The sequence below is a fragment of the Sabethes cyaneus genome, chromosome 2, assembly GCF_943734655.1.
Source record: "Sabethes cyaneus chromosome 2, idSabCyanKW18_F2, whole genome shotgun sequence".
Lineage (NCBI taxonomy): Eukaryota > Metazoa > Arthropoda > Insecta > Diptera > Culicidae > Sabethes > Sabethes cyaneus.
This window is the reverse complement of record NC_071354.1, coordinates 245,129,760-245,147,758: the sequence shown is the minus strand read 5'-3', so window position 1 is coordinate 245,147,758 and position 17,999 is coordinate 245,129,760. Positions and strand designations below refer to the sequence as shown.

General features: G+C 36.5%; 1 protein-coding gene across 5 annotated transcripts in view; it reads left to right on the top strand.

Annotated features, from left to right (window-relative positions):
* The window catches only part of LOC128738769 (uncharacterized), a 96,744-nt gene that overhangs the window by 42,823 nt on the left and 35,922 nt on the right, over nt 1-17,999 (top strand). For 4 of the 5 annotated variants that reach the window (XM_053834126.1, XM_053834127.1, XM_053834123.1 and 1 more), the window contains exons 6-7: nt 35-181; nt 330-413. In XM_053834126.1, coding sequence (XP_053690101.1) covers nt 35-181; nt 330-413 — 231 coding nt within the window. The remainder of the gene's footprint in view (nt 1-34; nt 182-329; nt 414-17,999) is intronic. The other variant, XM_053834128.1, reaches the window with a different exon arrangement.

Below are 17,999 nucleotides of genomic sequence, written 5' to 3'. Positions count from 1 at the left end.
GGATGATTAATATGGATGAAATTAATCGTTTTAGATTCAGATGACGGTCAAAGTTCCACATCCTCGATTTCGTCAAACCAAAAAGTCAAGGTGCGGGAGTTCATCGAAGAATTACTGTCTACGATGTTAAACGGCCCGCTGGACGACGTTTCTGTTGGGCAGCTAATGAAAAATGAAAGCTGTAAGTACGAATAAACCTTATTTTATCATCTACATACCTACAACTGCGACTGGCGACCGTCTAAGGGTTGTCGAGTGTCGAGCATAATATAGTATACGTGCAGGCGTCACAATCATCATTCCACTTTCCGTACGGTCCCATTTCACAGATGTACGGGTGTTCCACCGGTATCACTCACAGTTAAGCAGGTGCCTTTCTAATCTCGAGCTCTCGATTCATCAGTCACTGTCCGGTAAGAATGGCGTTTGTTCGCCTCCGAAACACTTCGGAATGCACCCAAATGCATGCTGTACCTACTGCACACCTCTAATAGTACCCCCTTCCACCTAGTCACAAAAATGCACTGTTTGTGTTTCTTTTAATACCTTTCCCACAAGATAGTCACAGTCAGTTCAAAAATTTCACCCCAAAATGGGAAAAGTCTATCTAAAATAACAAAGAATAATTATAAAATGATTCTTTAGTCGCGTTTTATGTTTATCAAAAAATATTTTAGATTATATCAACATAATTATGAAACTATTAAATTTTCAGTTGTTCAAAATTTTAAATTAGTTGTTCATAAAGTTCATGAAGCACAAAAGAATAAATATATGAAAACATGTTAGGCTCGTCTGCAATCTAAATTGAACGTGCTTTCTGCATAAAACGCTCAAAATTTAACGGAAGACAATCCATAAGTCACACCACGACGCGACGTCGGCCTAATTTTAACGCCACAAACTGCTCGAATTCCGTTTCCCACCACATCCATTATCAGCTCTAGTGTCGTTCTCGTTTCGAAAAATCATAAATTACCCCTTAAAGCATTGAAGTGTGCACACCGATGTCAAACACAAACTTGGCGTTGCCCCAGTTCTTCTGGCGTGTTTACCTACACGGCGATGGAAAATAGAGTATTACTGACTGACTGCTGGATTACGCGAAATCGTTTGAAGTTAATTTTTTTTCCTACAAACAAGCACCCACTAGGACACTTGCACAGGAGCTTCGCGAATAGAGCAACATCAAATGTCATCACATTGCGAGCGACAAACATCAAAGCCGAAAGGTGTACCCTATTTATGCTTCTCGAGTGGAGACTTTCGCAGCCCGCGAAAGCTCGCAGTCGAACCACCAACCACCGCCGCCGTATCAGTGAGCCAAACTCAAGAACGATATCCGGTTTTATTTCTCTCCCTCTGAGGGTGCATCGTATTTAGAAAAATACGAACGCAACCAGAACGCTGGCTGTGCCGTCTATAACGTCGTTGCATGCTAATGGATCACTTCCGAAACGAGAAAAGTGCGAACTTAAAGGAAAAATTAAAGGGAAAACTGCAGAATGACAATAATATTAGAAAAAAAAATAATTATTTTCAACCACCCACGTGACAAGGGTTTGTTTCGGCTTGGGACGAATTATCTCAATAATTGTGTAAAAGGTTAAACTTCTCCAGATTTCACACAGCTTTAGAGTGTGCAGCAACAGTTATCGATTATCGCTGTTATCGTTTAACCATGGAGTGTGTGACAGATATACGATTGTCACCAGAAATCTATCCGTGTGAGCTCAATATCACTGCTGGAGCTACTAACGATAAGATAAAAATGTTCGATCCGTAATTATCTACAGAGCCTTTAAATACACTGTATCTGCTTCATACTACTGGCTTAAGGTCTAGGCAGTGCAGGAATCCGATGCTATCAGTGTCGCATGATAAAACTTAAAAACAAAAAAACTGATTACGTAACGCTACGATATTCACTAATAGCAGGTTGCCGTTAGCTGGGAAAGGCATGATACGGATGAGTGTTTTGGAATGAACATGAACTGTGGCGAACATCATTAAAACATTGCTATAAACTTTAAATAAAATTCATTGTGAGCTATAGTCATGAATACTAAAATTATTCGCTATGACTAAATAACTTCAAATCAATATTCTGGTTTCGGATTAAAATAACCTGTTCGATAGTCAGAAAACAAACTTTGTGTTACTCATTTAAAAGTTAAGTGCTGATCAATACTGATTGATTTCTTATTCTGAACATAATTCATGTGACCTGACGGCGAGTCAATCAAAATTCCATTTAAAACCACTTTGAATTTGCTGCTATGCAAATTCACACATTTTTGAATTTTATATAAGGCCATTACAAATATTTTATAAAGTATTTGTCCTTCGGGTGTTCGGCCACTGAAGGGGGGGGGAGGGGTTGCGAAAAAAAAACACATCTCTCTCTAGTTGAGTGTGTTGTTTAACCAATAACACTACTAATATATTATGCAATTACTTACAGTCAAACAGCCTTATCGGTTTAACATTAGAATCTTTGAACAAGCCAATTTCAAAGTCCAGAAGGCCCTTGACGGTCCGCCTAGGATGGCTGACTCCACCGCCAATATCCACTCCACGAGCAGGAATCTGCGTGCGGTACTTGCTTGATGTTCCACAGCAAAATACGCAGCTTACTTATTTGACGGCACTTTCAGTATCTATAATGTACCTCGCTGCCAGTTGGGAGGCAAAATTTTAACATTTTCCTTCTTTAATTTCAAATCGATTTTTTTTGTCAAATGAAGAACACTCAATTGCAACCAAAATAGCTTTTAACTGAAAGTTATTCCCCATTTCCTGAATAAATTTCTTAAGGTTAGACTATGTCAGAATATTTTTGTAAACCCTCCCGCAAGAAACGTTTCTGGCTACGTCCCACAGTGGTTCAAAAGGGCGAAAAGCGGAACTTTTTTCTTAGTGACTTTTGTTTTCTTTATTGAGTGCTGAACTATAGAGCATGTTCTTTGAAATTTCTTTAAAAACTGGTTTTTCATTCTTAGCTTTTCTTAGCTGCATTTTACAAGAATACAATGTTCTAAGCAATTATCGAAGCTCTCAAAACACACGTTTTTGCAGAACACCGCAAATCTCTGGTACTTTTCCTTTCTAAGTTAATATCATATATTCAAACTTTAAATTTCCGTAGCTTCACGAGCCTATGGGGTAAAATAGGGCAAGTGCATATATGAAATCAGTGCTTCATCTTAAAGCTTAAGTCGAGTACTATAAACTTGTATGGGTTCCGCTTGTTTCCAACCACCCAAATGAGAGTACAGTAAGCATACGTTTTATGTATTTTGCGCACGCTACAGGTTCGTTACACGTCCATTTTTTTGTGTTATTAGATAGACACATGGTTTCTTCGGCAAAGTTATGGAAAATATAAAAGCAAACAACTTTGCTAAGGAAATGAAATTTCTATCTCTATCGAGTGCAGAGCTATAGAGCATTTTCCTTGAAAATTCTTGAAAAATTAGTTTTTCATACTTAGTTTATGTTGGTTGCATTTTACAGGAATATATGGTTCTAGGCGATTATTGAAGGACTCAAAATATACGTTTTTGCACAAGATTGCAAATCTCTAGGACCTTTCCTTACAAACTTATCGCTTTTGGTTCGTGAAGTTAAGGAAAAATAAAGCTTAAATAAGCGATAACTTTGTAAGGCAAGGTCCTAGAGATTCGCAAATTTCTGCAAAAACGTGTGTTTCAAGTCTTTCAATAATCGCCTAGAACCATATAATCTTGTAAAATACAACCAACATACGCTAAATACGAGAAACTTATTTTTTAAGAATTTCCAAAGAAAATGCCCTATATGTCTGCACTCGATAGAGATAGAAATGTCATTTCTTTAGCAAAATTGTTTATTTTTATATTTTCTATAACTTTGCCGAAGAAACCATGTGTCTATCTAATTCAGCAAATAAAGGTCCAAGAGATTTGCGATCTTCTGCAAAAACGTGTATTTTGAGAGCTTCGATAATTATCTAGATCTAGAACATTGTATTCTTGTAAAATGCAAATGAGAAAAGCTAATTATGAAAAACCAATTTTTAGAAGCTTTAAAGAATATGCCCTTTAGTTCAGCACTCAATAAAATTTTTATTTCTTCGTTTAAGACTTCATAACACATTTTATTTCTTCAGCAAAGTTGCTTGTTTTTACAACATTTACAACTTTGCCGAAGAAACTACGTCTATTTTTCCTAACACAGAAAAGTTATTTTTTTATTTTCTATTTTTTATTTTATTGACAGTTTTAGATTAAGGAATTAGGGGATATGCATACGAACAAAAGTGCTGAAGACCATCAATGATAAAATGAAAACAAAAGACACTAGGGAAACAGTTCCACCTTTCGCCCTTTTGGACTACTGTGCGTCCGTGAGCGATAGTAAAAGAAAACAATGAAGAGGAAAAAGATAAAGTGCGAAAAGGATAGAGAGAGAAACGGATAAGCAAATAAAAGACAAGATTAGATAAATAAATAGAGAAAAATAAGCTATACAAAAAGATATAGAGAGGGAAACAGCGACAGAAAAAGACAAAGAAAAAGCGATGGAGAGAAAAAAAAGATAGGAAGAGAAAAGGAAGAGTCTGTGAGAGACTGATTGAGAGAAAAGGCGAGACAGAGATGGAGTGATAGAAACAGAAGTAACAACAGAGCTAGAAACAAGCAGAGACTGAAAGATAAAAAAGGGAAAGAGGAATAGAGGGGTAGAGTAAGGGGGATAAGGAGAGAAAGAGATAAAGAGAATTAACACAAAGAGCAAGAATTAGAGAAAATAGAGATAGAGAAAGGCAGAGAGAATTATTAAAAAAGCAGAGAAAGAAATAACGAAAGATAGAGATGATCAAAGAGAGAGAAACGGAGGATGAGAGAAAGAAAACACTAGAGAAAGAGATAGGAAGGGAAGGAGAGCGAGAAAAAGATAGCAAAAGAAAACGGTAAAAAGATAAAAGATAGACAGAAAAGAGATAGAGTGAGTAAAGGATAGAGAGACACATGATAGAGAAAGCGGTAGATAAAGAAAGAACATGATAGAGAGAAAAGACTAAAAGATAGGCTAAAGAGTAAGAGATTGAGAGAAGATGAAAGTGGTAGAGAGAAAGAGACACAGACAAACAGGCAGTAAGAAAAAAGTTTTAAAAATAGACAGGTGAAAATATAAAAAGAAGGGTAGAAATAAAGAGATAGACAGAAAGAAGCCGAGAGAGAACGAGGTGGAAAGTGTTATAAAGAGAGAGTAAAAAACGAGAAATACCCTGTAGCAAAGTGTTGAATGAGGAAGAAGCACTTTGTTTGAGTTTTAACTAAAATAATTTCCACAATTCTCTTTTAAAAGGCCGTAAGCAGTGTTGAAAAATTCATAGCAGCAAAAAACTCAATGAGATTTCAAGCACCATGAAGTTTCAACCTTGATCAGAAGCGCCGAACTCACATATGAATTTCTCTCGCTATTATATGCGATGTCTCTGTTGCTATGCGATGTGAACCAAATTCAGTAGAATGTGATCAAGCGAGAAAAAATATGTGTGAGTTTTGTGCTTCTTGCTATGAAAACAGAAAAACTCACGCATGAGTTTTACCTTTGTTATACTATAACAAAGGTTTAAAAATTGGTCGAAAAACACGAAATTGATCCGAGGCCCGGAGGGCCAAGTCACATATACCAATCGATAGGGTTCGACGATTTGAGCAATGTCTGTGTGTGTGTGTGTGTATGTATGTAATGATTTTTTCTATCGCCTGTTTCTCAGAGATGGCTGAACCGAATGGTTCGCTATTACTTTTGTTTGAAAGGTGTTATTGTCTAGTAGATCACTATTGAGTTGCTTCGTGATACGACGTTTCGTTTAAAAGTTATAAACAAAAATGTGAAAAATACGTGACACGGGTTTCTTCGAAACTACATGACCGATTTCATCGATCTTAGTATCGAATGAAAGCCCTTATTAAAGGTAAATTGTTCAGGAATTTTTAATTGAAAACAAATAAGTAGTTTAAAAGTTAGCCTTAAAAAACCTGTTTTGACAAGGTAATAATTATCGCCTGTTTCTTAGAGATGGCCAAACCGATTTATGCGCTATTAGTCTCATTCGAAAGACAATATATCCTAATAGATCACTATTGAATGGTTTTTTGATTGGACGTTTAATTTGAAAGTTATGAGCAGCCGTATACACCACACCAAAATTAACAATAATTTATAATGATTTTAACCAAGATAATTTACCTAATTTCAATTATTTTAATATCAAACGAGAGGTTTTGACACTACGAATATATATGCAAAATTTCATAAGAATTGGTTTTATCGGTTAAAATATATTAACCGTCGAACACTCGCGCCAACTTTTGTAACACAGTTACTCGCGCGCACAATAGCCCCAAACCAAAGAAAACGTGTGCACTAGAGTTTTGACTGGGAAAACTTGGTTTTAGGTTTATCGAACCTTTGGAAGAGTTTCTTGAAATTGAAAGCTCTATCGTCTGGAGGAATTTAAATTTTTATTAATCCCCCTAAAAGTAAAATAAAAAAAATATTTTTCTTCAGTGTCAATATAACACATTGATGTGTTCTGCAAAGTTATAGAGCATATTATTACAAGAAATTTTGCTAAAGACAGTAACCTTCTATCTCTGCAGCGAAGATAGAAAAATCTTATTTATTGTATCAAATTCATATACAATAAATAAGATTTTTCTATCTTCGCTGCAGAGAAATCAGTTTTTCTATTTTTGCTCTTTTTGTAATTGTTGTATGACTTTTTCATGTACTACAAAATTGTACAAATAGTAAAAATACACAACTTTGCTGAAAACAGTATACCTGTATGTTTGCTTGTTTAGGAACTGTAGAACTTTGATTATAAAGAATACCCTAATTTTGACTCCGAATTACTCGACTACCAGCAGACGGATACATTTTAAACATTTTACATTTGCTGATAGTTTTTCTGCATAAATTTTCCCAACAATTTAAATTATTAATGCATTGAATAATTATGATATTTTGCTCTCAATAAGTTTGTTGAAGAATATACGTTAGTTAAACAACGATTTGTAACTTTATAACAATATGGCGTTGAAAAACCTACACGTGTTGTATAAAATACAACAGCGTGAGTTAATAAAAATTGATGAAAATTATTCAAGAAAACTCTATTGATGTGATTCAAATAGAATGGCATTACAGGAAACTATACATAGTTCAAAAACCTATAAACTAGACCTTTACTAGACTATGTATATGCTAAAGGATAAGATTTTCTCTTACAACTTACTTTTATTTGCACTTACTCAGATTAATAATAACTTACTTATCCTTACTCAGCAATTTCATGAAAAAAGGATCTATCAAAATTTAAAAGTGTTCCTATTTTGTTCAAATTTTGTGAACTTTTTCAATTTTCAAACATTTTATGTTTACCAACGCACAACGATAACCAATAGATGAATTATTTTCCGAAGACGTGTCGATTTCTATCTCAAATAGCAAGTAAGACCGTATAACAAAGGTTCCTTTCACCACTAGGTGGATTAAATCGGGTTTCTTCTGCATAGGATCAAGTTGACATGAATCACAGTTGATTTTGATTTTTGATGAGTTTTGAGATTTTGAGTTTTTAACATCATTGGTCGTAAGTAATATTTAGAGATTCCTATTTCATAGTAAAGGCGATTCCTTTATCGAGTTATAGGTATCCCGGAGATTTTATTTTTGGATTCTCACACAAGAATCGTGGTTCTATAAACAGGGCATTCCGTATGAATCTTTAACAGAATTTCTCCACACGTTTTTTATGTGAAGAACCCTCTGAAGAAGACTCTCAGGGGACTCTACAAAGTAAAACTGCTGCAATCACAAAAGGCAATATATGCAACTTTCATTTTCACAACGGGTTCCTCGTCAGACTAGCATTTCAAAAACAAATGAAATAACAATGATCACAACAAATTAAGTTGCCTGGATAAGTTAGTCCCTGAAAATGACGTAGCGTAAAGTACCATATACGTCATATGTTTTTTTTTTTTTTGATTATATAGTCACTTTAACAGCTTGGGTCATTCGACGTCACATGTTTTATCTGTTCCAGCTAATTTGTCTGAGCTGATTTGCTGAAATTGAAGATATTACTACAAAATTTGTTTCATCCAATGCTTTTAGAAGATCTGCTTGAGCACCTACTTCGAGTCCCTAAATAAATACGTATGACGTGCCGTCTGTAGTCATCTTTACTGTTAATAGTGGATAATTGAATGCGTCACGCAAAAAGAACTGCGCATTTAACTTATTCTGCAATAAAAAAACGGCTTGCGATCGTAGTTACGTTCATTCTGGGTTTACAGACGTTTCCAGTTTTGCAGTTGATTCCGACAGTGTTAATCCAAACAAGTTTTAGTTCCGATGTTCCTTTTGAGAAACATTTCTTAATTTGAAAGTTACAAAAAAATTTTACCAACGACAAAACTAATCAAAAGGATTATCAAAAATTATAATTAGGGTAAAAACGAAATTCGTAATATCGATGTATGAAATTAAATCAACCTACATTGACAAACGTTGTGATTTCCAAACGATCCCTAAACCTCTTTATCAATTTGCATCACAACTGACACAAATGCGTATCATCAGGTGTATCGAGCCAGCCGGTATCGTGCTGTGTACACCGTAACATCGCACAGCTATCTAATGAAAAGCCAAATCGCTATCTGTAATGTCAATAATCCCGGGACTTAAGCGGCACCGGTTAGCAAAATTATTATTAAAATAGATTCGCGGCTGTAATTGGGGGATTTCTTGCGTTGCTGATAACACCAGCGCTAATGACATCATACCTGCTGCTGCTGCTGCTGCTGTGATCATGCGGAAATGTGATGACATGCAAGATTATCGGAGAAGTAAAATGCAAAATAATAACCAGGACTGGCTTAACCCCCGGGCTCATCCCATTAGATGTTTCCCCATCAACCGAATCACGATTACCGGGATCCTATTCATTCGTTTGATAACTTGTTTTGGTGGTTTACTTTTGTGGAAAGATTATGGAATCGTCTATACAGTTGTTCGAAATTCAGTTTGAAGTGGTAATGACAAACACATAAAAGGACGCCCATCACTGCTGAGTGAATTGAAGCTGTTTTTAATTATGTGTACGGAGATTTACAATGCTAGTGTGTAACACATATATAAAACGCATTTAATCAGTTGTGGTGCCGGCAAATTGGATGACAAGTCGATAATATTATACATCGTCATCCAATGAAAGGATTCGGATTCGTTAACCAAACCGATCGCGTAGTGTCTTTATATTCTATGAATATGCATGTTTGCAAAGGTTATTGACGTTCGTAGAGCAAACTCTACGGTTTTAATTACTAACCTTGCCCGAAAAAAAAAATAACAACAATCAACGCAAATCACGTAACAGATGCGTTTGTCGCCAAATGGACAAACGATAGCATGCAACAGGTACCTCGCTGAAACACGTGTTGTCTGTCGGTTCGGTCGACAGTCAACAAACCTCAACCCTGCGCTGCTGCTGCAATTGTAGGCAGAATGCCTTGCTTATTTACCTTTTGCACGCCGAACGGCGAGCTTCCACCTGCTTCAACCCTTTCCAACGACGTTGGGGGCAATTTTTTTACGTTCCTCTATTTTGGAGCTCGTTCGTACCGCTCCACCAACCGACCAACCAACCAACCGATGGAGGCTCCTCGTAGCAGTATCTCGCGGTTGAGCCTCATTATTATCAAGCAAAAAGCTTTTCCACTGAACTACACACGGCACGGCACGGCTACGGAAGGTCGGACGCAGCTCGCGCTTCGTCAGTTCTGAGTAGTGCGCGGACGGTTTCAGGCTCAAAAAGCTCTCGTCGTCGCAGGTTGTGCGAATCGAAAAACAAAAAAAAAACAAACAACATCGTCTCTCTCTTTAATCGCATCTAACAACGGTTAATTAAACGGCAAGGATTCGGCCAGTGGCAAATGTTTAATCTCAGTGGTCCACCGGAATCGGACAGCTAGTGTTCACAGTGAACGAAATTTTATCTGAAAAAAAACGATTGTGGCAAAACGATGCTGATTAAATATTTGATCGAGAAAAGAAAACGAAACTAAAGGCGTTGGGTGTCTTCATTGGGAGATAAAATATCGCTTCAGTTTGTGAAATATGTGACTCGAATTGTTGATATTAGCGATTGTTATTGTTATTTGGAATCTCGTTATTAGCTGCGACTTGCGACAACCAACGGTTCTCACAGAACAATTTTCAGAGCAGCCACGAGACGAGTGCGAAGCTTATCAGCGTGAAAAATTTCGAACAAGATAAAATTGCTTTTGTGTTTTGACTTTTGACAACAATAATGCGACTTGACTTGTGTCGGAGCTGGGATCTGATCGGTGGAATTGCTTGAAATATTCTTTCAAATGAATGTTTATTAACAAATGCCTGACACCAAGTGTCTCCTTGGAATGTGGAATAAAAAAGATAGAATCTGAAATTGGCGGTACAGCCGGCTTGGTTATTAAAAGTTGCTTTATTAATTATGGCTCTTTGTAGAAAATGAAGACCAAAAGCAAGTGAAATACGTTGTGCAAAGTGCAAGGACATCGATTTTTAATTGCGAAAATTGGTTGTTTCTGTTATCACCTTTTGTCGTTCAAATTGTGTTTCGTTTTGACTAGAAATTTGGTGGTTCTTTATTGTTCTGGATTTTTTAAACAAATTTTGGCACATTATGAGTACTTAGTTTTCTCATACAATATAATATTAAGTAGTGTAAAGACCACTAAAATAAAAAAAGGAAACTAATTTGGACACAATAAAGCATTCTCAATTCAGCGGATTCCAATAAAAATCCGTAAATAATGTTACTGTGATTCCATATTTAAGTAAAGAGTTCCATAGTTATATGTACAGGAATTGATTTTCATTAATTGCTAATTTTCTTGTTAGTTATTATTTTCGTTCTTTACATCAGATTACTTCACATCTTCCACTCGTTTGAGTTTTTACTCGCATTGTATTTGCATGATTATTTTCAATATTTAGATTAAATTTCAAGTTAGTTTAAAGTTTCTATGACAAGAAAAATATTTTTAAAAAGGACCACAGTACTGTTCCTTAGCCCCACGTAGCCCTTCCCCAGGATCTAAGCATCAAACTGAACTAATTTGCTACAAGAACAAACATTTGGCAATGGCAAACAGGAAAAAATTGAGGTGTTAAAAAATCATATTAAAATTTAATCAAATCAACAAAGTTGAAAAAAAAGACAGAACTGAAATAATATTGAAACAAAAATTAAGGACAAAAACTAGATCTGAGACTAATTAATATATGGGTGTGGTATAGTTTAAATGCGTAAAGCACTCGAGTACTAATCGAGAAATTCCGGGTTGGAGTCCCGGTGCCACGCTAAGCCCAATATTTTTAGCCGCAGATCGAAACTTGCCCAGTATTCAGTCTAACATTTTTCGCACCAAACGCTCCTCTGCTTTAATCAAAAAAAAAAAAACAAAAATTAAAGATGAGTAAAATTCAATACCGAAACCAAATAATATCAAACAATCAACTGTCATAATATACGAAAAAATAAATAATCCGAAAAAATAAACGACATTAACCTCTAAGACCAAATTGACAAGAATTGGTACAGTAAAAAGATAAACTAAACCAATAAAAAGTTCGAGTTCAGAACATTAAAAAGCACTTTAAAAAGTATCAATGAAGGATGTAAATGGGCGATATCCAAAATTCATTCATCCAGTAATTAACTGGCGCTAATCAAATTAACTTTCTTCAAAACAGGTTTGAACTGTTCGGCACTCAATCCGAAGGGCATGCAAAAACCTAATAAAAAAATGTGGACCTAGATTACTACCCTGCAGTACACCTAACTTTTTTTTGTCCCACAGGAGTGATTCTAACCAGCTCCAAATAGAAAAAACTGCAAAGCCAATGATACCAAACGTTACTAAAGATCCGTAAACATTGATATGCACCAACGACATTTTTACTGAACGGTCGGCTGTTAAGATTTCTGTAAATTTTACCGAATTCTTTACGTGAGTAGACTGTAGACTGATTCAATAGCCACGATTCTGGTCTAACAAATCCTCCACACGATTGTGAGGAACGTGCTGCTCAAGCCAAAAATGCTAACAAGCCAGTCGTCGTTTATTCCAATCTCGGTTTGGCGGTGCTTGCTAGATAGAGTCAGTAGGATCGTTGCACTAGCCCACAAGTCTTAGAAAGACGTTTAAGCTTTGCTCTTTTTTCTAAACCAGATTGTAGCCAAATTTGTAGCCGTTAGATCAGCCCGTAAGCGATGTTTCTTCTTTTTTCCTTTTTTTTTCTTTTAAATTAATAAATCACAAGGAACCTATATTACCTATATTGCGGTTCTCTTTACTTTGAATGCGAATATTATCAGTTTTTACGGTTTTTTCTTTAGTAAAACGGTAGTTTTCTTTTGCTGTAAGGCAGCTGATTAGAAGGCATAAGAGTTTCTTTACTTCAAAAAATCATTTTCTCCTTTGTATATTTCAAAATATGTATCTGAAGCCGTTTCAAATATTTCGAAAACGGACAATATTATGGCTGTTAGTAATAAGCGTAGAGCTATTATTATCTTTCTTATATATAAAAATGGATTTCTGTCTGTCTGTCTGTCGGGATTGTTCCTCCTAGAATCAAAAACTGCTGAACCAATCGGCGTGAAAATTTGCATGTAGAGGTTTTTGGGGCCAAGAAAGGTTTTAAGGATGGTTAGAGGTCCCTCCCATTACTAAGGGGGGGGGCTCCCATACAAATGAAACACAAATTTCTGCATAACTCGAGAACTAATCAAGCAAATAGAACAAAATTTGGCCTGTGAAGGTTTTCGAGGGCAAGAATATTTTCTATGGTGAATTAGGACCCTTCCCCACTTTAAGGGGGGGGGGCTCCTGTACAAATGAAAAACAAATTTCCTCATAACTCGAGAACTAATCAAGCAAATGGAACCAAATTTGGCATGTGGGTGTTTTTGGAGACAAAATTTTTTTCTATGATGAATTGGGACCCCTCCCCACTTTAGGAGGGGGGGCTTCTGTACAAATGAAATGCAAATTTCCTCATAACTCGAGAACTAATCAAGCAAATGGAACAAAATTTGGGATGTGAAAATTTTCGAGGGCAAGAATATTTTCTATGGTGAATTAGGACCCCTCCCCACTTTAGGAGGGGGGCTCCCATACAAATGAAATACAAATTTCCTCATAACTCGAGAGCTAAATATTCCGTGAAATGGTACATTCCGCTTAAGGTTTTTCGCAAAATGATGTTCGGCGAAATGTTGTACAATCATGGCGAATATTACGGAGTTTTTTTCTACTTTACTGTGAGGAAAAATTGCAAATTTGTATATTAAGCTGGAATATTACCCCTGGTAACTAATAAGCATTAACATAAGCAGCATATCTGGCATTTTATACTGCACGTTGTTGTATATTAGCTTTTTGACTGCATAGGTGTTGTAAATTGGCATCCAAAATTGTATTCAAATTCTTCGTGTCGGTAGTTAGCTGTAAACAGGCATTGTCAGCACTATAAGAAGGTTATCAGTAAAGTAGCTGTATATTTCGCCAAAATAGCGTTTAAGTAGCATTTTAGACAACTTAAATGCTTATTGGCCTACATTTGAATAGCATTGGTGATGCTTATTGGTTACCTGGGATGCTTTCATAGTTACGTAACTGCCAAAATGAATCATCTAAGGTTGAACTCCTCAGAAATTTGCAAAACTCGAGATTGTGACATAGATCATCCGAGATTCATGATTTATGTACAACACAGGGTAATTTGTGGCAATACGAAGTTTGTCGGGTCAGCTAGTTGCTAATAAAAGTGCCCTTAAAGTCGCCAAAACACTTTTAAAGATTTAGTTTTTGTCCATTTTAGATTTACGAATTTCGATTTCTGAATCTAGATCAGAATTTAAATTGTCTGTCAGGGCGAGCCTTTTTTCTACAGCAACCACCGAGCATTCATATTCACATCGTGCGTTTAGTGGTGGAGTGCGAACGCTATGCATAACTCAACCAGCAATTCACTCAGACATACCTTCGATTATACAGCAGAACGAATGCTTTCTGATCTTTTTTACATTTTCGTTTCGATCAAGTTTCCTGCACCGATTAAAGCAGCGAATGATTGCAAAACAGTCAACGAAAAGCAACCGCTCTATCGTATGATTCGATACTACAGAAAAACAGCTACTACATGTGCATGGAAGAAGTCGGTCGGACGCCGTCTGACACAAACATTTTGCTTGCGTCGGACCGACGCCGGGCGACAAACTTTTAGTGTGGGTGGCCGATTTGCTCCCAGTCAGTTAGCAGTTTGCACGTTCAATATGAACGCAAAGCGGGAGAACCACTGTTCGCTTCTCTTGAGAGGCCACATGACTTGTAAGCGGCAATCTTCGCAGGCGGCAGATTTACTGGATCGTCGAATGATCGTTTTCGAAGCGCATGAGTTGAATGCAGGAAGCGAACGCATTCACGCAGTCACAGTCAACTTGCGATCCTCTTCTAAGCCCTACCCTCACGTATCTTTTTCTCGGAAACTGGGCAACAATCAAAATGAGCGCAAAAGACTATAGAAACAATATCTGAAACAAAACTGCTTTGATTTTTTGTTTGAAAAGTATCAACTTTTCGTCTGCTGTTTTCTCGAAACTGTAGGCTGCAAACTTTCATTTCTTCTCAAGGTTTTCAGCCAGCGGCAAATCGCACTATAATGGATGAAACTATAAAGAGCTATCAGCTACCCGGCAGTTCAAATTTCTCGTCTCATTTCAATTGCAACGGAATAGAATTTAGTCGGTCGGAGTCATTTCCAAAGAACTATGTTCAATTTCTAATGCAACCAAACCTCTCACGTTCTGGTAGTAGATCGATAAAAAACGGTCGGACGCACATCTGCATTACATTTATTAATATATTTTTTAATTCATAATAATTTCATCTGATCTTACCTGGCCTTCGTGAAATTTGGAAAAACCCACCTAAGATCGACTCTTGAGTGCACGTAAAAACTCCACTATTTTTTGAGGGCGTTACAATGGTTTTACATTTACCAATAGTCTTACAGCTATATAACTTTACGGTACATAAAACCAATTCAGTTTAACAATTCAACATTCTTTTTTGGAAAGGGAGGAAGTGTCTGATGCGAAGAATGATTAATTGGATGAACTGGAAATTTTTGATATGTACGTATGTATGTATGCATGGGGACTACCAACTATCTCAGTAGAAGAACCGTTCAGAGCAATGGGTCTATCTTGACAAGGGTAATTGTACAAACATAACGATTGGTCACGTTCAGCTCCTGTATGAATCGACCGGCAAGCAACATCACTTGTATAAGCTGGCAAAGGCAGGTGGGGCACCCACGCTCTTTTGGTTGGTACCCGAATGTTTTACTCACTTAACTAATAGTTTTGCAATTAAAGAAAACCTTTTTCATGATTCGATTCCACTATTAATTTTATTCACGACAGAGACGCAATTCGTCTATGTCTTGCAGACGCCATCAGTACCTATTTTCGAACATCCTAGTTTTGAACTTCGAACCGAGTTTTGTTTTATTCTCCCAATTCTATCATTCCCGTCTACGTACCGCACCACTTATAGGAGTAAATAAAAAGAAAAAACACCCGGTGTTTGTTTAATCACGAAATTATAGAAACGCGCTGCTTGCTTCTATCGCACTGACCGAATAGATAACGGCCTATCATCTCGGCGGTAGAAACAAAGAGCAGTCATACAAAAATAATATCGTCGCATAGGAGGGTGTGGACCGTATACGGGAATGATAGTATTGGAAGAATAAAACAAAACTAGATATTAGACTACCTAGCACCTAACCTAACTAGCTAACCGGGCGACAGTAGTTTAGTGAGTAAAAAATTCGGGTACAAACCGAAAGAGCGTGGGTGTGTGCTTCATCTGCCATAGCACAGTCCAGTATATTTTTGGTCTGTATTGAAATTTTCCAGTTCATCCAATTAATCATTCGAGATTTCGAAATTTGAATTTTACTTTCATACACTTCGATTGAAGTTCGGCAATTTTTGTGCAGTTTTAGATCGCATATTGTATTGTTTTGTCGAATCAGACCTTCGAATGAGACCTAAGTTATAAAGTCCGTAGATAAACCCTCTCTAGCTAAAATAGCGACTTTTTCGTTTCCTTCCACTCCGCAATGGCCAGAAACCCAGCAAAAGTTCACTTGATTCTTTTTAGTCAATTGCGTCAGTGAAAGAATCTACTCCCATACTAGCTTTGAAAAAAAAAAAACATATGATAGTATCCCAAGTAATTTTTTGGGTTTTATTACACTCTTATGATGGCATTTAAGGCCAAAATTAGTCATGAAGACTGTCATAAAAGGACAATAAAACTTACATTGTTGCTTGGGATATTTATCGTTTCTAACCAGATAGACACGTGTTCATTCGTAGATTGCATATATTTAGCCTAGAACCAGTGGGCCAGTGCCCCATGGGTATTGAAATATTTTTTCGTGGGCCTGTGATGCCACGCTCCAGTAGAGTTGTTCATTTTTGATCCATCTGTATAAAACACCAGAGCCCTGATGGGAAGTTAACTGCTTAACTCATACTTGTTTCAAGTTATGGCTAGTTATTCGGCTCAATTTTGTGTCAAACTGTGCTCTGAATAATGTTTAATCGTTACTTTAATTCAATGGATATGATTCAATTTTCTTTTTATTGTGTCGTAAATTTGTTTAATTTATTGAAAGTTTCGGTTAATTTTGGCCTAAACTGTCGCATGTGTTTTGATTAATTTTGACACGAAATTGAAATACAAATTAAACCGACTTACAACAAGTAAATTTTGAATTTATTAAAACTGAGAAACACAGAAAAACAATTTAAATAACATTGACTTAAAACATGACGGGAAAATAAACTCAAAAAAAAATTATTTAATAAAAAATTGTGATGAATTTCAAAACCCTCTAATAATATTCAAATCTAATCTCATACTAATGGAGCAAATTTTTTAAATTATTGTAGTATCACAGAGACCAATTCAAGGTACCGAGCCAAAAATAATTCCAACTCCAGTTACAATTAAACCCACGTTATCTAGCGTAATATAAGAATGGGTGTCCGCGTGGTATTGACGGTAGTTTACTCAAAAACAATCTGAAGCGATTCTCCCGATGAAAACCCCCCATCAATAAGTGAAGGGTGGAAACATCCCACTCACTTATCCTAGTATTCTAGTTAAGCTCTTTACGTTTAACCTGTCGTCGTTGAAGAAAGTGTGCCATAATCATCAATCATAAGTGTGTGTGAAAGTAAAAAAGTCGACCAAAAGTGAAAAATTGAAAATTTTATAAGGTCCTAAAGAATCCAGCACAACAACTGAAAAATGATGGTGGAAATCAGTTGGTGCAGCTTCGCTAGCTGCTATCTGGCAACCGCCGTTGTGACCTACCTGATGGCCCACCTGCTTCAGGTTGTTTTCGGTAAGTGCTTTACCAAAGTCAATCAGTCAATTGAGCGGTTATAAAGCTAACGGCGGGCGATTGTAAAATTGGTTGATTTTTATATGGTATTTCATCACCAAAATCCTATCTTCTAATAAGCAAGGCGACAAAAGATAACCGAAGTGTGCTCCGTCGTGAGTTTAGTTTTGTGCCATTATCGTTGTTTACTAACAAACGGAATTGTGAGCCGCTTTAAAAGAAACACGCTTTAATTATCGTTTCATTCAATGGAATTCTTGCAAATTCAATATAACCGATATGTTTCAGAGTGACTTTCACGATTTGAGATAACCAAAAAAAATTACGCAATGAAACCTTCACTGGTCGGCACGACAAAAAAAAGAGGCAAATGAGTTTACTAAGACCTTAGATAGAGGTGATAGATTGACTATCTGACACTCGACACGTTATCGAATCAA